This window comes from Typopeltis vanoorti, chromosome 20, assembly GCF_054136105.1.
Source record: "Typopeltis vanoorti isolate ZY-2024b chromosome 20, IOZ_Tvanoo_1.0, whole genome shotgun sequence".
In the NCBI taxonomy this organism is placed as follows: Eukaryota; Metazoa; Arthropoda; class Arachnida; order Uropygi; family Thelyphonidae; genus Typopeltis; species Typopeltis vanoorti.
In genome coordinates this window covers 87,628,059-87,648,906 of record NC_143568.1, presented here as the reverse complement: position 1 = coordinate 87,648,906, position 20,848 = coordinate 87,628,059, and the positions used below count along the sequence as shown (strand labels likewise).

The window sequence follows — 20,848 nt, the reverse complement described above, 5'->3', positions numbered from 1 at the left end:
TAGACTTCTTTCCAGTTAACAACAGAGCACATTTCTAACAATGAGGAAATTAATGGTTATATTTATCTTCTCTATACTGTCCCATTTCACCCACTTTATCAAAATACATTATTTGCTTCAATACACTAAGCCTAAACACAGTTCTATGAAACAACCAAGCTCATTGCCTATGGGTGATCACAATATATCACACTATAGAGAAAGTCAAAAATCTATTGAGCAATGAACAAAGAATATGTCGGAGAAACAGATTACCAGAGAAGTAAGGCCACAGCACATTAGACAAATTATCATCAACCAAACCACATGATGACCTAGAACAGGGCTGTCCAACCTTAGGTAATCTAAGGGCCACATTAAAAAAAAAAAAAAAAAAAAAAAAAAAGGGCTACATCCAGAATAATAAATACAGTACATAAATTAAATTACTTGGACAGTCCTACTCCTACCATTAGTTAGGTTTAGCAAGTACTTTGAAAATTTCACAAGAAAGAAAAGTCATGGTGCTCATAAACGTTTTTATTGAAACAGCATACAAGAAAGAATAATTGTTATTTCATTTTAGCTAGAGTTCCGTGGTAGTTCGGCTTCGTTTAGTAAAGTACCTATATCAATTTCGATTCTTGTAGTTGCCAATTATTGCTTGTAGTTTTCTTGTTAGGCATGGTTGTTTGATGATAAGTTGGTGATAACATGGAAATAAATCACAATGCATATCTAGTAATCTGGTGAGCAGCAGCGACACAACCTTGATAGCTGAACAAATGAACAACACTAATTGCACACTAATCACACGCTCACCTTACCCATGAATACCCAAAGAATGTGCACTGGAAAAAAACAGTGTAAGAATGCTTCTTTGACATATTTAATATTTGAAAAACACATGAATATATAGTGATGTAAAAACAACAAATAAAATTACCCACATCAAAATTATCGATTAGTGATAGAATTAAAATATCTAATACGCAATCAATTCAAACTGTTATTTTATTTTTTTCACTTTCAAAAATCAAAACCCACAGGCGGGCCACACAAAATTGTACTGCAGGCTACATCCGATCCACAGGCCATGTTTGGGACAGCCCTGATCTAGAAGACATACATGCAGTTGTTTGGAATGTAGATGGAATGTTGTTTTATTATTATTATTATTATTCAGTCCTCCATGGAGTCAAAAGACTCATCGTGGGAAGTCCTTCCTAACACAAAATCTAACAAGACTCATCAAGGGGAGGTCTCCCCCCCCCTAAGAAACACAAAGTCTATCATACCACTCCTTGAACTCATTGACCATTCTCGCTCTCACCACTCCATCAGGCAACAATGCATTCCATGGTTCAACCACTCTCCATGCAAAGAAATCACTCCTCACCCTCTTGCTCAGAGTTTCCTTTCGTAGCTTCCAGGGATGGCCTCGTCATCACTCCTTCCTGCTGTTCAACCAAGCGAAAGAACTCTACAGTGTCAATCCTGTAACCACCTCTCAACAGTTTAAAAGTTTCAATCATATCACCTCTCCTTCTTCTATCTACCAAACTCTGCAGTCCACATTCCCTCAGCCAATCCTCATAACTATCATTGTACAGTCCTGAAACCATCTTTGTTATCCGCCTTTGTACCCTTTCCACAGTTAATTTATCCCCTTCAAATCCTGGGGACCAAATCTGAGAACAATAGTGCAAGTGTGAGCTGATCAGGGTCTTATACAATGGAATGATAACTGTTTTATCTTTGCAGGTCAGTGGCCTTCTCATTATTGTGCTATAGTAAGAAAGAGAAAGAAAAATCCGGAAGACTAGAAATCATGCCATACCTTCTGCACTTGGATATCAATCCTAGCATTATCCTAGAACTTTCAAGGAATGATCCATCCTACATAAATACAAGCATGCACCTAAAGACAACTCTATGCACTTGCACGAATATTTTGAATAATCAGAATACTATAATTGATTGGCAGCACATTATTATTTTAATGGCTGTGAACTAGATTCTTCTCCTTCTTTTTTTTAATACTTTTGTATTTTATGTACAGATAAGAAAAGCATTTGTAATAAGAGCAAAACTAGTTGTGTATCTATTGAAATAATACAGTATATACTGTGTAAGTTTCCTTGTATCTTTAGTCACACAAAGAGAGCAGACATACATAAATATTGGTAGGTATGGAGTGAAATAATATACAAAATACATTAACATTTATTTTTACATCACGCCATTAAAAATTCTTTTCATTACATGTAAAACACATCGTTACCTTTCTAGAACATTTAAAGCCTTTAGTGATGGGTGACTTTCCTCTATATTTCTGTTCAAAAATATCTGAAGTTGAGCCTGTCAAAAAAATGAAATAAAATAAAATATAAAATAAAAATAAAAAAAAATAAAAAATAAAAATAAAATAAAATACATATCTTCTTTAAGGCTAACAAATCATACTATATAATCTGAAATGCTAATTTTTATTTATGATTGCATGAAGTATTATCAATAAACGCAAGATTTAACATTCAAAATTGTTTCCAAATATAAGCATAAGTGTGACATGTTTGACCAAGGGTGGCTAATGATGAAAACACTTCCATAAAGACAGAAAGAATAAATTTAATTTAGTCTATCTTGACTGTGTTCTTTGCAGTGTGTTTCAATAATGGCAGAAGCCAAAAGTCAGTCTGCTGATACTTTATCATCAAGCCCACAACCATTTAAAGACTACAGCTTGCACAGTATCCTAAAATATTTTGTGCCATGTGGTGCTTGTATCAGGCAGTTAGAAATGTGGCAAGTAAGAGACCAAGTAGTGTAAGTTGGCATAAAATGTAGGAAATGGGAACAACTCAGCAAACACATATATCAGTAAGAGTACAGAAATACAGATGAGTTCTGATCAAGGCTTTATACAGTTGCACCAGCACACTTTTATATTAGTAGTCAATATTCTCCTTAACACTGCCAAAATTCTCTGAGATGTCTTCACAACCTTTGGAATATGTCCCTGGAAAATATTGGGATGGGTTTAACTAGTGATATACAGCTGCTTGAAGATGATGCAAATCTGTGGAGAGCAATGCAGAGTCAAGCGGATATTATGGCCTTATAAGAGGACTTGAATAGATTGCATGAATGGGCAGGTAAGTCATCATTATCATCATCAAATTCCTGCCATGTACCCTCAAGGGGTGTACAGGATATGATAATACTACATGAAAAATCATTACTAACTTCCTATCTACAATTGTGGATGGTGGTGGTGATAGTGAAATGTATAGTCAAATAAGACAAGCAAATAAGAAAAGGGTGATCATTATGGGTGATTTTAATTATGGCAATATAGACTGGAATGAAGAGATAGCAACTGGAAGTAAAGAAAATGAGTTTCTTGAGTTTTTGAGGGATAACTACCTCAGACAGTATGTAACAGAGGGCACACGAGGATTAAGGGTCTTGAATTTGGTCATCTCATCGGAGGATGTAATTATCAATGAGGTGTCAAATCATCCGCTTAGTGAAAGTGACAATGAGGTGATTACCTGGGTGGTTGCCAGCAGTGCAAGGACCCCTGTGAAAAAAGGGTATATGTGGAACTACAAGAAGGGTGATTATGAAGAGCTCAGGAGACAGCTTGCAGGTGTAGCATGGAATGAGGAGTTAGCTGGAAAAGAGATCAATGCAGCTTGGGGATTTTCAAAAACTACTTAGTAGATGCAATGTCTAAATGTATACCATGGGTGAGAAGGTTAAATAAGGTAGGGCATTGTGGAGGCACCATAAGAGAAGTGGAAGTAACCAATTTCATGAGGTCTACAAAGACCAGGCAAGGAGGGTGACTTGGTTGGTGAGAGTAGCTAAAGAGAGGTATGAACAGCAGTTAGCTAATGAAGCCAAAAAGAATTCTAGGGAGTTCTTTCGATATATAGTCAGCAAAAGAAAGAATGATTATGGAAGGATGACATTGATTGGAGGAAATGGTATAAAGACAGCTGTTGCAGAATGTGTGGTGGAGATACTTAATGAGCAGTTCATAAAGATCTTTCAGTCTTGTGAATGTGACTTCATGGAGAGATTAAGGGCAGTTGATGATGGGGAGGAGAGACTGACTGTAAGCAAGCAAGAGGTGTTTGGGGAGTTGAGTAAACTAGATGTAAATAAGGCTGTGGGACTTCATAATATATCACCGCGTATTCTGAAGGAATGTGCCAGAGAGTTGACACCTGCCTTGACATATTTTTTTAATACGAGTCTTGCACTTGGTCAAGTCCCTAAAGAGTGGAAGGAGGGCAAGATTGTGCCACTTCATAAAGGAGGTGATCGAACTCAAGCATCAAACTATAGGCCTATTTGTGTGTCAGGTGTTGTGGTGAAGTTGTTGGAGAAGCTTGTGAGAACTAGGATCCAGAGTTGGGTTGACAACAACGGTATAATCTTTGCTGGACAGCATGGATTTGCTAAAGGGAGGTCATGTTTTAGTAATCTACTTACTTCTTACAATAAAGTGACTGCTTCCTTGGACAGAGGAGAAGAATACACAGTAATATACTTGGATTTCGCAAAAGCTTTTGATAGAGTACCTCATGATAAGTTGATAGTCAAACTAGAGCAGATGGGGTTGGATATTAGATTAGTGCATTGGATTGGAGACTGGCTATCTGATAGGTATCAACAAGTTGTGTAAGGGGATGCAATATCCAGGAAAAGGAAAGTCACTAGTGGAGTGCCTCAGGGGTCTGTTTTAGGGCCATTACTATTTAACTTGTATATTAATGATATTGGCGAAGATTTGGATGGAGATATTCAGTTGTTTGCAGATGATGCAAAGTTGGGACGAACCATAAAGTGTAGTGAAGATGTTGTGGCCTTGCAAGAAGACTTGAATAAATTGAGTGATTGGGCAAGCAAATGGGGATGTGAGTTCAATGTTGCAAAATGTAAGGTTTTAAAATTTGGAAAACAAAGATGGGATGCAGAATTTATGCTTGGTGAGAATATATTGTTGGAAGTAGAGGAAATAAGAGATCTGGGGGTGATAGTGGATAAGGATCTAAAATTTAGGGGACACATTGCCAAAATTGTGAAGACAACACAAAGACTTCTGGGAATGATGCGGAGGACACTGACGTGTAGAAGTAGGGAGATTCTTGTTCCGTTGTATAAGGCTTTGATTAGGCCATACATGGACTATTGTGCCCAGATTTGGTCACCTGGTTTTCAGAAGGATGAAGAGATGTTGGAAAGGGTCCAAAGGCGACTGACTAAGGTAGTTTCTGACCTCTGGAATGTTGAGTATGAGGAAAGATTGAAAAGATGTAATTTGCAGAGTCTAGTGGAGAGAAGGAAGAGGGGAGATATGATAGAGACCTACAAGTTGGTAAGGGGTTGTTATAGGATCAATGGTGGAGAAGTTCTACAGAGAATAGTGGGAGATCAGAGGAGAACCAGAGGTCATCCCTGGAAACTGTATAAAGAGGGTGTGAGTAGGGGAGTGAGAGGCAGATTTTTTTCGTTCAGAGTTGTGAGTGATTGGAATGCCTTGCCTGAGAGTGTGGTGTCTGCAAGGAGTTTGAATGTGTTTAAGACACAGTATGATGAGATGTGTGTGTGTGAGATAAAAGGACCTCCTAGATGAGTCTTTGACTCCATGAGGTCTTGTTTAATAATAATAATAATTTTCCTCCAAATCAGTCTGTTACTTGCAAGACTCCAACATTATCAGATCTTATATTTCTATCATCTAGTATCAATCCACTATATCTTGGTCTTCCTGTGAGTCGTTTTGCTGCCAACCTGGCAGAGAACACTTGTTTTGCTATTCTTTCTTCACCCATTCTGTTAAAATGACCATACCACCTGAGATTAGCTCTGTTAACGCATTCCTGGATGCTGACAATGTCAAATTCTTTCCTAATATCCACATTTTTAATATGATATTGCCATTTATGCCATCTGTTCATGCCTCTAATCTTTCTCAGGACTCTCATATCTGCGGTCTATCAATTCAATGTTGCGAAGTGCAAGATTTTGAGATTTGGTAAGCAACGATGGGACCAAAGTATGCACTTGGTGGGGAAACTTTAAAGGAAGTAGAAGGGATGAGAGAACCAGGAGTGATGGTGGACAAGGACCTGAAATTCAGGGTCTAAACTGCACAAGTTGTGAACACATCACTTTGGATAATGGCAATGATGCAGAGGACCCTGACATGCAGAAATAGAGAAGTTATGATGCCATTATATAAGGCCTTGATCAGGCCTCATATGAATTATTGTGCAAAGATTTGTTTGCCAGGTTTTCATGGTGCTGAAGATATGTTGGAAAGGGTCCAGAGAAGATTCAGAAAGATGGTCAGTGGTCATTGGAATGTAAGTTGCAGAGCCTCATGAATAGGAGGAAGAGGGAGGGATATGATTGAGACATATAAGCTAGTCAGGGGTTGTCATCAGGTTGATTGGAAGAGATTTTTCATAAAATGAGGGGGGGGGGTAGAACAAGAGGCCATTGCTGGAAACTGTGTAAAGAGGCTATGAGCAGAGGAGTAAGGAAAAGGTTCTTTGCATAGAGAGTGGAATGCATTAGCTGAGTGTGTTGTGAATGTAGACACTAAATCAGTTTAAAGCATGGTTGGATGAGCATTATGTGCAAGTGTGTATCTCCCACGATGAATCTCTGACTTCATGGAGGTCAGATGTTAATAATAATAATAAAATTTCATATCACTATCCACATCACCTACAGCTTCCTCCACTTCTTCCAGTATAACTCCAACAAGTATGAGGTATCCATTCTGTGGATCCTAAATGTTAAAAATACCAAGCAATTTTAAATCTGGTTTTACTCCATTTCCCAAGTAAGCAAACAGACAAACAAGTCAAGTTTGCGCCTGCAAGTGATGCAAGTCTAGCTGATCCTACAGGTAGTGCAACACCAAGGCAATTGTGGTAAAGGTGGCATAAGCTCTGATCACTAATCTTAATATTTACCCTTAATGCCAAAACACATCTTCAAGAAGGGGATGCATGATGTTTTGTATTAAAGGCAAGGGGCCACTACCTAGACCGGTTTCGACCTTTATTGAGGTCTCGTCAGTGGGAGCTAGGCTAGAAATATCAAGATTTAGTAATACAGAGCTTGCCTTGGTCTTGCACTGGAAGGTTTGCATAAAGAAGGCTTCTGGTTCAGATAAGTTTTTGGACAATTCATTGTAAATAAATGTGTTTGTGTGTAAGAGTTGTGGGTAGAGGTTGTGCAACTTGCAGTGATCGTAATGTGTGGGTTTTGCTTGTTTGAGTTTGTTTACAAAATTGTTAAACTTTGAATATAGGATAGTAACCAGCAAAGGAAAAATGGCAGAAGCTTCGCATTTGTCTTTACAAGAGTTCAATTTTGATTTTAGTCATTTCATAAAATGTGAGGTGCACTATATGTATTTGTTAGATTATGTTGATGAATCATGGATATTTCAGGTGAATAGAAAGAGAGTATGCGCAAAGTGTTATGTGAATGCAGATTTAAAGTACTGGTAACCAAAGATGACAGTAGTGAGAATGCTATAAGAGCGATGAGTGATCATCTGATAGCAAAGAGACACATTGGAAAAGAGCAGTGAAATACTAGTGAAGACGTGTTGATTAATTTTGACGGTATATATTAGAACACAGACTGATAGTAAATAATTATTTATTGAGTTATTACTGATATTTTTTTGCTTATAACCAGCATCCTCAGAGAACAAAAATCAGTTTGTCACAGCACATGAGACTACAACAATATGGTGTTACAATGGGACTAGTATGAACAATCGTAGCAACAACACAAAGACTAAAGTCCTAATTAGGCACCCTCTATATCAAAAAAAAAGAGAGAGAGAGAGAGAGAGAGAAAGTAGGTACTAGTTCTGTCTGAAGATGACTGTCTCCCAGATTTTAGGCAAATCGATAAAGCCATATTTGTTGAGATTTGGAGTATGCTTTAAGGCTTCTGTTGCTTCTAAGAACAATCTCTCTCTCTCTCTCTCTGACTAGTAAAAGCTTCTGTGCAGTACTTTTGTTTTCTTCCAGTTGATCCTGTGCACACAGGATCAACTGGAACAAGAAAAGAGTGAGAATAGGAGACCCAGGATAACTGAGAGGAAGGTGAGATAGTTAATGAAATAAAGAATGGAGAGATGGGAAGACAGGTAAGTGAAAGTGCAAGAAGAGAGAGAGAGAGAGAGGAACAAGATGCAAATGAACAAGGAATGAACAGAACAGTGAGAAATGTGGCAGAGATTCCATGATTTGTCTAGTGCAAAACAGAATGCTATACTGCTTACCTAGGAATGATGGACAGTGTGACTATGGCAATTAAGCGAGGTGAATGTGAATGAGATGACAGCAATGGCAGATAGAAATAATCTGATAGAAGGTCATTTGTACCAACATTTTGTATCTTATTCTTCTTCAACCTTTGTGGAAGGATTGGATAGTGCCATTGCATAAGAGGAGTACTAAAATGGAAGTGCCAAACTATAGACCAGTTTGTATTTATTCGATGGTGTTAAGATTGTGGAGAAATTGGTGAGAAATAAAATAAAACATTGAGCTGACAAGGGTAATGTTATCTGTGAGGGTCAGCATGTATTTTTTAAATTACATTCTCATTTTTAGTAATATAACTGCCTTTCATAATAAAGTAACAAGAACAGTTAATGTGGGAAAAGATATCTACTTACCACATTTGACTTTCTCTCAGACAGGATGCCACATGATAAGCTGATATTTAAGTTACATCATATGGGTTTAGACATCAGATCAATGCATTGAATTGGAGTTTCACTGTCTGAAAGATATCAGAATTGTGTATGAGAGAAAACTATCATGGAAGTAGAAGGTTACGAATGGGGTTTGCAGAGCTCAGTACTGAGACTTGTATTGTTCAACCTTCATATCAATAACACTGTCAATGGACTGCAGGGGGATATTCATTTGTTTGCAGATGATATCAAGCTGGAAAGGGTTAGTAGTGATAGTGCCAATGTAGTATGGCAGAACTTCAGAAGGAGTTGAATAAGCCAGACAGATGGACTAATGAATGGCCTGTCAATTTAATGCAACTACATGTATTATCATGAAGTCTGGGATCCATCGATAGAAGGCTGCATACTCTGTTGGTGGAACTGTACTAGAGAAAGTGGAGGCAAGAAACGTTGGGGATGATGATTGATCAAAACTTGAAATTTTGGGGATGTATTGCAAAGGTGGTGAAGGCAACTCAGAGGATTATTTCTGCAAAGGATGCGGACCACTAAAGAATAAAAGATTTGTGATTCCAATGTACAAAACCCGATCAGAGTATTTGTGGATTATTTTTCTCAGATTTGGTCACCAGGATTTGAAGGGATTAAATTTATCTTGAAGGTGGACAAAATGATACAAGACTGTGTAATGTTAGTTATGAGGATGGACTGAAAGCACATACACTACACAGTTTGATAAATAGAAGAAGGAGTGATATCATTAAGATATTTAGATGAAGAAGCAAAGACAAGGAGCCATCCCTGAAAGTTATGAAGGGAAGCAGTGAGGAAGAGGGTGAAAAGTGGTTTTTTACATAGGGTATTTGGACCACAGATTGCATTGCCTGAAAGGGTAGTGATTATAGAGTGGTATAACAGGCAATGTGTTGTCTAAGATTGGTCTCCCATGAAAAGTCTTGTGACTCAATGAAGGTTTTCAATAATAAAATAAAATAAAGCAAATGATGATACTGGATGAGTTATGTCCTTTCAAAATATTGAAAGGACATAAGGTAAAAATGTAGTCAGGTGACATATGGTGATAGGACTGTGTTTGGAGAGCTCCGAAAACTAAGTTGTTCAGTTTTTAAAAAAATAGTGATATTAGTTAAAAATTGTGTTAAAATTAGACTGTATTGTGGGGTTAATTTGATTTAAGTTAAAAGTTTTGTTTAAAAAATAGTCAATATAGTATTTTTGCATGGCAAGTTATATAACATAGCTTGGATATATAACACAGTACACACAGCATTGATGCAAAGTAGAACGATATCATTCAAGGTATTATTATTATTCTTACTATTAATTATTATTTAAAGAATTTAGCCAAAGGTACTTTGTACAGTGCAATGTCTGTGAGATATGGATTACCAAAGGCAAAAGGACTTTGGTTTGAAAGTGACAGTGGTAGAAATGTACCAAAAATAACTCTTAGTAAGGGAATACCGTGAGTAGACATATAAATACAAAATTAATGACAGAAAATCTCACGTAAAAGGATTTTTTTAATAGTATAATTTTCGCCTGTGTGTCACAGGCATCTTCAGTACATGTTAAGCTCAAATTAAACTATAACTGACAATTCCAAAAAGCGCCTCCTAAGTAGCTAGTGTAAGATAATTAAAAAGGTCAATAAAATTTCCTAACAAAAAAAAAAAAAAAAAACCTATATATACAATAAAAAGTTAAAAAAGATTAGCTGATTTGTAAAGTACTATCTCCCATAAAGAGGATAGACATAAACCATCAAATCTGTTTAAGTTAGGAGAGTGGAGTAAAGTTTCACATGTTTCTTCATAAAGCCGTTCCATGAGGAACTGACTTTTGTGAAGGACTCTTGTCTTTTTCCAATGAACTCTATGTCTGGTTAAGATGGCATGTTCTGCAAGCCCAGACTGTTCAGGTTTAAGGTACTGAATATAAGACTGGTGTTCTTCTAGTCAAATAGAGGCAGATCTTCCTGTTTGTCCAAAATAAGAAATGTACTGAAGATGCCTGTGACACACAGGTGAAAATTATACTATTAAAAAAATACTTTTACATGAGATTTTCCATCATTAATTTTGTATTTGTACCAAAAATGCTATGAAGTGATAGTCAAAAATGCATGTAAGGTTGCAAGATTGAAGTGGTGGATGGAATTGAGAATATGTGCATGAAAATGTGTATGATGTAACAGCAGATAGGATTGAAAGAGAAGTTAAAAGGGACATGATTAAGTGAGAGAGAGAGAATAAAAGTGTTGATCAAAAGAATAGTAGTATGATGGATATAAAGAATGAAGAGCTGGCTGTAATGAGGAAGATAGACAGGTTGCACAGTGATATGCAGGATGAACTGGGAGCAGCAACAAATGCAGAAACATCTGGCAAGTGGGCCAGCTGATATCAGAAAGAAAGAAGTGTGAGATAAGAGAAATGTGTACCTTGCCTGAATAAAATCAAGCAGCAAGTCTTGTACTGCAATTCTACCATAACAGGTGTGTATTTGCGAGAGACTGACAATACTGTGCTTTCTGGGTGCAAAAAGTAATGATGTTATTAAGGTTATTAGGGAACAAAAGGATAAAGTGAAAGAATGATCATTTTGCTGGAAAGAATGATTTGAAAGGAGAAAAGTATGGCATGAGAGAGGACATGAAAGAATTACTAGAAGTATCAAAAGGAAAGTGTGAGAAAGTTAAGATAGTGAGTCTGTTGCAGTGTTATGACAGAGTAAAGCTGAGAAGGAAGGCCATAATATCAAATGACTCAATGTGTTGGTTGTGCAAGGAGGAATAGTGTGGAGTTTGTGGACATGTGGAGCTAGTTTGATGGGATAAAGGACTTATACAAAAAGCATCTAAATGGATTTGGTGTTCAGAGTCTGGAAAAAGTGTAGATGAATGAATTGAAGTGGATGTTCAAAATTAAAAAAACTAGAGCTTTTAGGGTGTGAAGCATTTGAGTGGATATGCAGACATCAGCGAGGCGAATGAGTGTAAGAATGTGTATAAAATGCCTAAGTTAGTACCACCATAGAATAGTTGGTATAGAGTGTCATGTAACTAATGCCAGGAGCATTCGGAACAAGTAGGAGAAATTTTTCACAATGATAAGTTCATCCTGTCCAAAAGTTATTAGCATTAGTGAGACATGGCTGGCAGAAGATGATGTCATGAACGGGATAGAATGTGGAGGACAGAGTGTGTTCAGGAAAAATAGAGAGAAAAGAATGGAGGGGGGGGGGAGAGTTATTGATGATAGCCAATAAACTGCAACCAAAGAGAGTAGAAGTTCAACTGCAGGCCAGTGAAAATAGCACATTTGAGGGTATCTGATGTGAGATAGAGGTCAGCAGAAGAAAATATACAGTTGGATGCTGCTATTGAAAAAATGATGGATATAGTATGTATCAGCAAATAGACTCAATGATTGGCAGACAGGTAATTATTATGGAGAATTTCAACTATAGGAACATAGATTAAAAAGAAGAGAGGACACGTGGGAGGAAGGAAATGTATTTTATGTTTTGGCCTGCACTGCTAATTTTCTTTCATGCTCTGCTTTTGCCTTTCTTACCACACTGGTTACCCGTCTGGCTTGTGCTTTGTACTGCTCATTGCCTGTTGGTCATCTTTCTCCTTGAATTCCCTCCACAATTTTTTCTTTTCTTGCAGCTGCAGCTTAATTATGATATTCATCCATTTAACTCCCACTTCAGAGTCAGAAGACTAAATCAAATGGGAGTTAAATGGTTGAATATCATAATTAAGCTGGTGCTGCAAAAAAAGAAAAAATTGTGGATGTAATTCAAGGAGAAATGTGTGACCAGCAGACAATGAGACATACAATGCACAGGCCAGAAGAGTAACCAGTGCGGTAAGAAAGGCAAAAGCAAAGTATGAAAGGAAATTATCAGTGCAGGCCATCCCAAATAGTTCTTTTGATATGCTGCAAGTAAAAGAAAGAATGTTTATGGCAGAATGATTTTAATGAAAGCTGATGGTAGATAAGTAACTGAATCGGTCAAATTAGTAGAATTACTAAGTGAATACTTTGAAAGAGTATATCATCCAGATGGGAATGATGGGAAACAGAAGGGAATGATGTTTGTTGTTAGACCAGGAAGGATGGCATGTTGAATATGGTAGCAGAATTATAACTGCATAATGTGTCTATTATCGTCATCATTTATTCATGTATGAAGAGGGAAATATATACAGAAATATGCATATAACAACTCATGAAAATAAAGTTTGTTAAATGAAAGTGACCCCAAGTTGCTCTTATGTGTCCAATCCTAAATGTCAGGTGGTTCATGGGTCTCATCTTCAAAATTGAGTATTCTGAATTGCTTCTATTAGGGATATTTGTTGGCTTTCTTCAAAAATTACAGTATCAGGAATGGGATTGTGCACGTGTATTTTGGTACTGATCAAAGCCTTGTTGTCCTAAAGCTACAGATGATATAAACTGCTTATCGAGAAATTATGTTATATCTGTCTGGGAACCATATGTAAATATGGTTTTACTAGGATTATATTATATATTATTATTATTATTATTAATAACATTTATATTATTATATTAAAATGTGACACCTCCAAGGAGTCCAAAGACTCATTGAATGAGTGCACTGCATTCAATGAGTCTTTGAATGGGGTGCCCTCATTCAAATGAGGTCTTTGAATCCGTCTCCACCACTCAGTCCACCAACTACAACGAACCACAACTATCATCATCCTCAACACCAACGCCATCTACTACCCACCACTAGTATTTTCACAGACAATCACGCCAATGGCAGGATTCGAATCTGCAGCCATTTTTTTTGGCAGGATATGCTAACCATTCAGCCAACCAGGCAGGCATGTACAGACAAATTTCCTACACATGGAGATAACACTGGATTTCCCAATATTACACTTTTAGGGAAATGAAAGGCATTATTATTATTATTATTATTATTATAAGACAGAATGTGACAAATTATGAAAAAACCTATCCTTGAAAAAAAGTTATTTTTTTATTAAATAACACACATTCTATTTTGTCCAGTCTGCAGTTATTTACCAGCTAGCAAAATCTATTCAGCATGTGTGAGTGGGCAAGCATATTTGTTGACTGATTATATGGGTAGCTCCATTATTATTATTTCGGGCTACTCCAGGGAGTCCTTAGACTCATCGAGGGAAGCCCTAAACATCATGTCCACACAACTATACGACATTCTCACAGTATCTATCATACCTTGCCTTGAACTTGCTCACTGTCATAGCACCCATAACAGACTCTGGCAGCTTATTCCACTCATTTACCACTCTAAAAGTAAACTTGCCCAGTTTACTTTTAGAGTGGTAAATGAGTGGAATCTGAAAAATATCCTCTGAATTAATCCTATAGAATCCTTTTAGCAATTTGAATGTCTCAATCATATCTCCCCTTTTCTGCCTATCAACTAGTTTCTGCAACCCACAAATCTTCAACCTGTTCTCATATGGTTCATTCCATAGACCTGCTATCATCTTAGTCACTCGCCTCTGGATCCGAAACTCCATGAATTGAGGTCGTCATCATCAGGAAAACATACATCTGTAAAAGAATACAAGCTACATGACAATACACAAAAGTAAGATGAATTTAAATGTTTGTTATTCATTTCCCTAGCCTGACCTCTGGTGAATAACAAAATTATAATGAAATAAAATTAAATAAAATAAAAATATAATAATCTTTTTAATCATTCTTGTAATAATTTTGATTTTAATGGCATTTTTTCTGGAGGATTTTGTGCACTTTTTTTTTTTATTATTATTATAGCCATTTTTCAAAGGTTTGGCAAGAATTTCAAATTCTTGGTTCAGAGCTTAGAGCAAATTGTTAGAGCTCTGTGTTTGAAGGTGCTGATGACCCGTGTTTTTTGTGGTTGATGGTGGTATGAATTTTTGTGTATGTACTGGTCTGTGTGTGTGTGGGTTTGACTGTGAAGGAGAGGCAGCCTGAGGGAAGAAGTGTGACGAGTGTGTCTAGAAAAAGACGGCAGTTGTTGTTGCTGTTGTTTTCAACATCATAACACTGGAATTATGTTTGTGTTGTTTGTTCAGGTGACATAGGAATGTATTCAATATATCACGGTCCTCTTTGCCCACGTATTCTGCTCCGAGTATTTTGTGTGACGAGATGTTTCGCGGCTGTGAGGCCAAATGGCAAAAATATCAACATATCCGGTCCAGACTTTGGGCCAGTTTAAAAGATTTAAGGGCCTGTTTAAAAATCTTTAAAAAATAACCAAGACATCGTTATTACAAAAGCAGATAAAGGCAATGCTACCATCGTCCTTGATCAGACAGCATACCAAGAAAAATGAACCAATTGGTATCCGACCACAATACATACCAAATGATGAACCTACAAATCCTTTTTTTTAGTGTTACACGGTGATCAGCATTCATTTTTGAAATTATGGATTCTACTAAAGGAAGTGCCACCATTATCTTAAACCGAACCACTTATGTGGATAAAAATGAATCTGCTGGTCTCGGATAATAACACATGCCAATTAGTTAACTATAACCCAACTAACAGAATAAAAGAGAAAATAGAGAATCTACTTAAGTCAATTACCACATGGCTTGAAGATATGGTCAAAAAACTATTCTATACTATGCTCATCCCCCAATAATTTACGGGTGACCGAAAATTCACAAAGAAAACACACCGCTAAGGCCTATAGTCGAAGGGATTGATAGCCCGACTTATCACTTAGCCAAAAAAATTAGCGGCAACACTCAAAGAGTTGGTAGGTCATTTCCCCTCCTATATCAAAAACACACAACACTTCATAAATATCATCAAAGACATTATAGAAAAAGATGATCTATTGACGTCTCTGCCCTCTTTACGGATGTCCCAATCAATGACACAATCCTTCTTTTCCAAAACAAATTTCTTCCAAATATCATAGCGCTCTTTGTGCATGTATCACATTCTGGTTATTTTGTATGGCAAAGCGCTTTCTACTTACAAAAAGAAGCACAGGCATGGGCTTGCCATTATCCCACCCCATTGCTAACTTTTATATGGAACATTTTGAACAACTTGCTTTAGGTTCCACCCCTTTAAAACCCAAAGTCTAGCTTAGATATGTTAACGATGTTTTCGCTATCTGGTCTCATGGCCACCAGACACTAGACACATTCCTTAGACACCTAAACAAGCAACACACATGTATACAGTTTAGAATTGAGATTGAAAAACATAACACACTGCCGTTTCTAGATACGCTTGTAACATGTCTCCCCTCGGGCAACCTTTCCTTCACTGTTTACCGGAAACCGACACATACTGGCCAATATATACACATAAACTCCTACCACCACCCAACACAAAAACTAAGTGTCATGAATATCCTAAAAAACAGGGCTCTGAAAATCTGCTCCAGTGAACAGGCACTGAAAAACGAATTTAAAGTGATCAGCAATACTTTTCAAAAAAATGGATACAGCCAAAACACTATTAACAAAATTCTCCACAAGACCTCAATAAAAAACAAAGACAAACCAGACTACAATAAAACTATAACCATTTCCTACATTAAAGGAACATCAGACAAAATAAACAGAATACTATAAAATTACAACCTCAAAGCCATCTTTAAACCTCCTGCAAAATTAAAAAGCTTACTCAACTCATCTAAAGATCCACTCCCTCCAATGGCCCACCCTGGAGTATACCGTATTTACTGCACCAGCAACATACCATACATAGGAGAAACAGGACGCACAATTCTGATCAGACAAAAAGAACATAAACGACACATCAAATATAATAATTATGGTGAAGCTGGCTTTTCTGATCATGCCCTGAACACTTTACATAGAACTGACTGGAAAAGCACTAGTTGTCTACATCACACCAAAACATGGTATGAATGGAAATTTAAGGAAGCCTGTGAGATCATTATCAACCACCCCAATCTAAACAATAATGATGGTCTAAAAATCCCATAGATAAGGAAGGCATATATTCGTCTCACAAATCTTTCCTCTCTAAGAACAACTATAAATAGGACTGTAGAAAATCCAGGATCCTAAATCTAAAATAACAACTTTAATACTAAAAAATAGGACATCACTGTTAAAGAAAAAATCTGTAAGAAAGAATGTTGATTCATGTTGTAATTTATAAATAATTTTTTAAATCAAAAATAACAATTGTAATAATAGAAATAAGACATCACTGTTACTGGAAGGAAAACTATCTGCAAGCAAGAATGCTTATTCATGTAATCATAAATTAAATAATCTAGCTTGATGGGTTTTTTTTTTTTTTCACTAGAGGTCATGCCAGTGAGTAGCATGTGATCAAATCATTGTTTCTCTAGCTTTCAGTGTGAAATGTAACGCAGCTTGTCTTGTATATTTATGTATGCTCCAGGTGATGATCTTGATATGAAGATCGAAACGTCAGGATAATAAAGAGTTATTTTTACACGGTTGTAGAATCCATAATTTCAAAAATGGATAAACCTACAAACTGTATCAAAAAGAAAACAACAGAACTAATCAAATCGGTTATCATGTAGCCAGGGAAAACAACCAAAAATCTAATAATGCATTATGCCCGCGCTCCCAGAATTTATGGCGTACCAAAAATACACAAAATAAACACCCATCATGACCGATAGTTGAAGGAAGCAATGGCCCTAATTTTCACTTAGTCAAGAAGCTAGCGGTCACACTCAAGGAGTCGGTAGATCATGCCCCTCCTACATAAAAATACACAACACTTCAAAAACAAAATTAAAAACATCACACTTAGTGACAAAGATTTATTAGTTAGTTTTGACATAACTGCCCTTTTCACTAATGTCCCAATCAATGATACTATTCTTCACCTACAGAACATATTTCTGCCTGATATCATGGACCCTCTTTGCCCACGTACTCTGCTCTAGGTATTTTAACCTACGAAAAGAAAGTGTGGCCATGGGCTCACCACTTTCCCTCCCAATAGCTAACTTTTACATGGAAGACTTCAAGCAATGAGTTCTAGATTCTGCCAGCCTAAAACCCAAAGTCGGGCTCAGATATGTTGATGATATTTAGGCCATTTGGCCTCAACGATGATGAAACATTAATATGTTCCTAAGTCACCTGAACAAACAACACAAATGTATGCAATTCACCATCGAGATCAGAAACAACTCTCTTCCTTTTCTAGACACACTTGTCATACATCTTCCCTCAGGCTGTCTCTCCTTCACAGTTTACAGCAAACTCATGCACACACACAGGCCAATACATACATAAAAATTCATACCACTATCCAATACAAAAAATAGGGGTCATCAGCACCCTCACACATTTTGTAAAAAATGGCTCTAATAAAAAAAAAAAACAGTTTACAAAATCTTCTAAAAAATGCCATTCAAAGCATAAAAGATTACAAGAATGCCATACCTTATATTAGGTGCATTTCAGAAAAAAATATACGGAACACTACTTAAATACAATATTAAGACAACCTTCAAACCTCTTGGAAAATTAAGAAATTTACTTAGCTCTTCCAAAGATCCTCTTCCATACCTTGCCCACCCAGAGGTTTACAAAATTCAGTGTGCTTGTAACCTACCTTACATAGTGGAAAAAGGATGCACCATCCCTATTAGAAAAGATAAACACAAACACTTCATTAAATACCTCCACTATGCTAAAACAGGCCTGTCAGATCACTCCAAACATATCACAGAATTGACTGGAAAGGCAGCAAATCCCTACACTGCACCAAAGCCTGGTTTGAAAGAAAATTCAAAGCAGCCTGTGAACTACTGAAACATTATCCAAATCTGAACAAGAATAATGGACAAATTATTTCAAGAATTTGGAGGACCCATCTTCAACCAGTATAGTATCCAGAACAACTCCAAACAAAAAATCTTAATACGAGAGGAATTCAGAAATTTTTTAATGAAGTTCTATTTTTTTTTAAATGTTTTATTTAACTTCATTTCATTATAATTTTTTATCCACCAGAGGTCAGATTAAGATAAATGAATAACAAACATTTAGATTCATCTAACTTTTATTATTATTACTATTATTACGGGCAACTCCAGGGAGTCATTAGACTCATCGAGGGAGGCCCCAAATCATATTCATCACAACTATTCGACATTCATACAGTATCTATCATACCTCGCTTTAAACTCATTCACTGTCACAGCATCCACCACAGACTCAGGGAGCGCATTCCACTCATTCACTACTCTAAAAGTAAAGAACCCAGCTCTAACACCTTTACTAACCACACTTTTGCCCAGTTTCCATGGATGTCCCCTAGTCCTCCCACAACCAGCCCTGTTCTCAAAAATATCTTCTGAATTAATTTTAAAGAGACCCTTCAGTAATTTGAATGTCTCAATCACATCTCCCCTCCTCCGCCTATCAACCAATTTTTGCAACCCACAAATCCTCAACCTGTTCTCATACGGTTCATTCCACAGACCTGCTATCATCTTGGTCACTCGCCTCTGGATCCTCTCCACCTCCTCCCCATCAAGAAAAAGGTAGGTGACCAAATCTGAGCACAGTAGTCGAGATGGGGTCTTATCAAGGCTCGATACAGAGGAACAATAACCTGCTTGTCTCTGCTTGTCAACGTATTCTTCAGCAACCAAGTGATTTGATGAGCTGATTTGGCCACTTTTGCAATGTGTCCCCTAAATTTCAATTCCTTATCCACCAACATTCCTAAATCTCGTGCCTCATCAATTTCCTGGAGCACGGTTCCACCAATGCAGTAAACTGCCTCCAATCTTTTCACCTCAAAATGCATAACCTTACATTTTGCCACATTAAACTGACATCCATTCTCCCTAGCCCAGACCTCCAATCTATCCAAATCATCCTGCAAAATTTTGACGTTATCTGCATTCACTATTGCCCTACCCAACTTCGCATCATCCGCAAACAAATGAACTGTTCCTCTCAGATCCTTTCCTATATCATTTATGAACAAATTAAACAGCAGTGGTCCAAGAACAGATCCTTGTGGCACACCACTAGTCACAGGCCGTCTTGTGGACTCTACTCCTGAGTAAACCACTCTCTGATATCTCTCCGTCAACCACCCTCATCCATCTTACCAACCCTATGTCCATTCCCATATGCTGCAATTTACTGATTAGAATTCCATGTGGTATCCTGTCAAAGGCCTTAGCAAGGTCCAGTAGAATCACTGTAAACCCATTACCCTTATCCAGTTCAGCCGTCACTGTGTTATAATACGTGAGCAAGTTACTGAGGCATGACCTACCCTTCACAAAACCATGCTGTCACCGATACAGTATCCCATTTTCTTCTATCCAATCTTGTATTTTCCTCTTGACTATTTTCTCTAAGACCTTGATAATGATTCCTGTTATGTTGATTGGCCAGTAATTTTCAACAGCAGCCTTGCAACCACCTTTGTGCAGTGGAACTATTTTCCCCTCTTTCCACCCCCTTGGGACTGACCCAGTCCTGAGGCTCAAATTAAACAAAATGGTCAAAGGCACTGACAATTCTTTGGCCGCTTCACGTACGACACGAGCTGGTATACCATCCAATCCCACAGATGTATTGACATTGAGGTTCTGTAATAGACTAGTTACCTTTACTTCATTCATCACAATTCCAGTATAAGCTGTTGGTTCTTCCATTTCTGCAAAGTCACCACCTGGATGATATACTTTTGCAAAGTGCTCGCTCAGTAATTCCACAACATCGACTGATTCGGTTACCTCCCTACCCTCAGCATTTTTTAAGATCATTCTACCATGAGCATTTTTCCTTTTACTTGCAACATATTGAAAAAACTGTTTGGGATTCTCTTTAGCCTGCTTGGCCAATTTCCTTTCGTAATCTGCTTTTGCTTTTCTTACCACCCTTGTTACCATCCTGGCCTGAGCTTTATACTGTTTCTGCACCTGATGGTCACCCTTCTCCTTAAATTCCCTCCACAATTGTTTCTTTTTTTGCAGCTCAAGCTTAATAGTGTTATTCATCCATTTAACCCCTACTTGATTTATTATTCGGACTCTTGGTATACAGTC

General features: G+C 37.2%; 1 protein-coding gene across 1 annotated transcript in view; it reads right to left on the bottom strand.

Annotated features, from left to right (window-relative positions):
- Positions 1-20,848, bottom strand: part of LOC150095635 (dynein axonemal heavy chain 8-like) — a 2,108,518-nt gene that overhangs the window by 1,939,444 nt on the left and 148,226 nt on the right. The window contains exon 8 of the mRNA XM_090409931.1: positions 2,264-2,340. Coding sequence (XP_090266057.1) covers positions 2,264-2,340 — 77 coding nt within the window. The remainder of the gene's footprint in view (positions 1-2,263; positions 2,341-20,848) is intronic.